Below are 2921 nucleotides of genomic sequence, written 5' to 3'. Positions count from 1 at the left end.
TCATGGACGGTTATGCACAGTTGGCACACAGAGTGAAAAACTAAAGGAAAACAAAAGAGGGGATTCTTTCAAAGTTCAGCATTTGCAACTGCAGCCAAGCGAAAATAAAATCAATCAGATTATACAGTATTTTTTTTTCATTAGATGGAGAATTTACATACTTTCATTTTTGAAACTAGACACATTTTCTATCTCGCTGATTTGTTGTGCGTTCTACAAAATGGTGTGAAAGCTGCAGATGTGGGGGCCTTCCTAAGCTTGTTCCTGATGAAACCACAGCCTGAACACACAGGCAGACAAAACCATTTCCTGTCAATGACACATACCTCGCTAACAAAATGTCACACCTTTAAGAGCCTGCCCCCCGAGTGATCAACCCCTCTCTTGCCATTTGTATGCTCATACATTATGTGTACTCAAGGTTCTGTGTTGCTTACCGGCCTCCTCATCTGCATTTGGAGTGCATTTACAGGTAATTGCATAAATACGTTTTCTCTACCTCCAGAATCATGTAAACTGAAACTACAATGTCAGGTTATTCAATTGTTCAGATGGGGCAGGAGTGTCCATTGTTGGAGGAAAGGAGGTGAAGGCTCATTCCAAACCATGGATGGTGTCAGTCCAGCGGAGCCAGCAGCATGTCTGTGGAGGAGTCCTCATTCAGGACCAATGGGTTCTGACTGCTGCTCACTGTAGCATGGTATGTGCGTGTGTGTGTGTGTGTGTGTGTGTGTGTGTGTGTAGTGGAAGTACACAGTGCAACAACCAGTGCATATCTGATGTGTGACAATGCATATTTTACATCAACTTAGAACTTACAGTTCTCATGAAGAATTCATTCATGATTAACTTACTCGTTTGCATCCTATTCTAGAGTTTTCCATCCTTGGGAGATGTGACTGTCCTCTTGGGCGCTCACTCTCTGAAGAAAGAGAAAAACACCATTCGGGTGGGAATCGAGCGCTGTGAAATCCCCCAGACTTTCAACGAGAAAACAAAAGCTGATGACATTATGTTAATCAAGGTATTAATTATACATAAGGTCACAGCTGTTTCAAAGAAATCTTACTTGATACATGCAATCCATTATTTACAGAACTGATTTCTGATTAATACTTTAATAAATAAAAAACCTTATTCTAGCTCAAGGACAAAGTCAAGGTCAAGAAAGAGAAAGTGAAACCATTCAAACTGCCTAAATCGTACAAAGATATTCTGCCTAAAACCAAGTGCCAAGTGATTGGCTGGGGTGTAACAGACCCGAAGGTCCAAAAGCCAAAGCCATCTGACACGCTCAGAGGTGTGGAGGTGGCCATCATAGACCGTGATTACTGCGCCTGCCTCTACAACAAAAATCTAGTAATCACAGAGGACATGCTCTGTGCAGGCAACAAAAATCCAAAGCACGATGCCTGTCAGGTATGTATGAAATCCCTGTCTTCAAAATAATTAGCCATGTGAGGTTATTGACAGCAGGTTTAAAAACATGTGAAACTCTCTAGAACCCTTGTTTATAGTTCTACTGAATAAATTATTTCTATAGACTTTGCTTGTTATCCTTTTCAGGGAGACTCTGGGGGCCCTCTAGAATGTAACAAGAATCTTGTCGGCCTTGTGTCTGGAGGAACAGGATGTGGCGATCCCAAGAAACCTGGAGTGTACACTCGCCTTTCAGAGAAACATGTGTCTTGGATCAAAAACATTATAAAAAGACAATCCAACAGCACCGTATTTTAAGACATGACTGAATTCACATGAAACACAATGTACAGTAAGCCTACTTCAAGTGCATTATTTATGTCTATGTAAAAAGAGAAAATATAATTTGTGTAAATTAGCACAGTATGTGATTGACAGTTGCCACTTAATAATCACACAGATATTCTAAAAAATGTGCATCACTTGTAATGCACATAGGCCTAATTATGCATATTACAGAAAATGGTGATGAGTGATTGTCATAATAAAATCTTTTAGAATCAACAACCTGTGTTTGTCTCACTCTTATACGTTTAAATTTGTCTTGTAAAGTTTGGTAAAGAACTGCAGCAAAGTGTTCAGTCAACATATCACTTTCAATTCTAGACGATTCCTTCTGTCACCTCTTGGGCTTGATACAAGGGTTTGTCTTTGAAAACCCTCCTGATAAAAGTACCTGCTGTCTCATACTGTTCCAGTCAATCAATATAAAAGAACCTTAGGCTTCCTATGCACTTTTCACACTTGTTAATCTTATCCAGCTTTCACCACAAGGCTTATTGAAAAGGATAGAAATATAGTATTTTTGTCTCCAGTCAACTGGTCACAGATGTGGTTTTATATTCTGAAAAATAATTCAATATGAGAAGGTCATACTGAAATGAAAGGAAAGCAGTGACATTAGAGAGGCATTTCTAGATCTACGATTCCAAGAAAAAAAGAAAATGTTGTGAATGTGAGGCTGGACGAAATATATTGGCCTACTGGTTACTTGTAAAATTACATAACATTGACAAATGCAATATTACCAAATTTAGCCATTAATTCCAGAAACTGCTGATTGTATGTCTGTGCTTTGCATATCTCTTGAACAATTCTGACTTGACTCTTGGAATGTGTCCTCCTAAGCATATGTGAGTGCAGTGTCGATGTTGCTTGGATAAGAAAAAAGCATTTAGCTGCTCTAGACACCCCTGTCCTTGAGCTATTTCCTGTTACAAAAATACCACCAACATTGTTTTGTGGCAATAAAAATAACTATCTATCTATCTATCTATCTATCTATAATATGACAGAATGTAAAAACACGGAAGGTTCGTTATTGAATAAGGAGTGTTTGGTGCGTGGCCACTATAGCCTGGAAAACCATGACTCTGACTCTCTCTCTCTCTCTCTCTCTCTCTCTCTCTCTCTCTCTCTCACACACACACACACACACACAC

The 2921-nt window shown here is 39.2% G+C and overlaps 1 protein-coding gene across 1 annotated transcript; it reads left to right on the top strand.

Moving 5' to 3' along the window:
- Window positions 1-396: 396 nt before the first annotated feature.
- On the top strand, window positions 397-1962 carry gzmk (granzyme K). Its single transcript, XM_062554646.1, has 5 exons — window positions 397-472; window positions 552-700; window positions 875-1024; window positions 1144-1419; window positions 1567-1962. Exons 1-5 carry the CDS (start codon window positions 409-411, stop codon window positions 1735-1737), a joined length of 810 nt encoding a protein of 269 aa, XP_062410630.1. The 5' UTR covers window positions 397-408; the 3' UTR covers window positions 1738-1962.
- The last annotated feature ends 959 nt before the right edge of the window (window positions 1963-2921 follow it).

The sequence above is a fragment of the Sardina pilchardus genome, chromosome 14 (genome assembly GCF_963854185.1).
Source record: "Sardina pilchardus chromosome 14, fSarPil1.1, whole genome shotgun sequence".
In the NCBI taxonomy this organism is placed as follows: domain Eukaryota; kingdom Metazoa; phylum Chordata; class Actinopteri; order Clupeiformes; family Clupeidae; genus Sardina; species Sardina pilchardus.
Note: the sequence above shows the minus strand (reverse complement) of the source record. Positions and strands in the feature narration are given on the sequence as shown.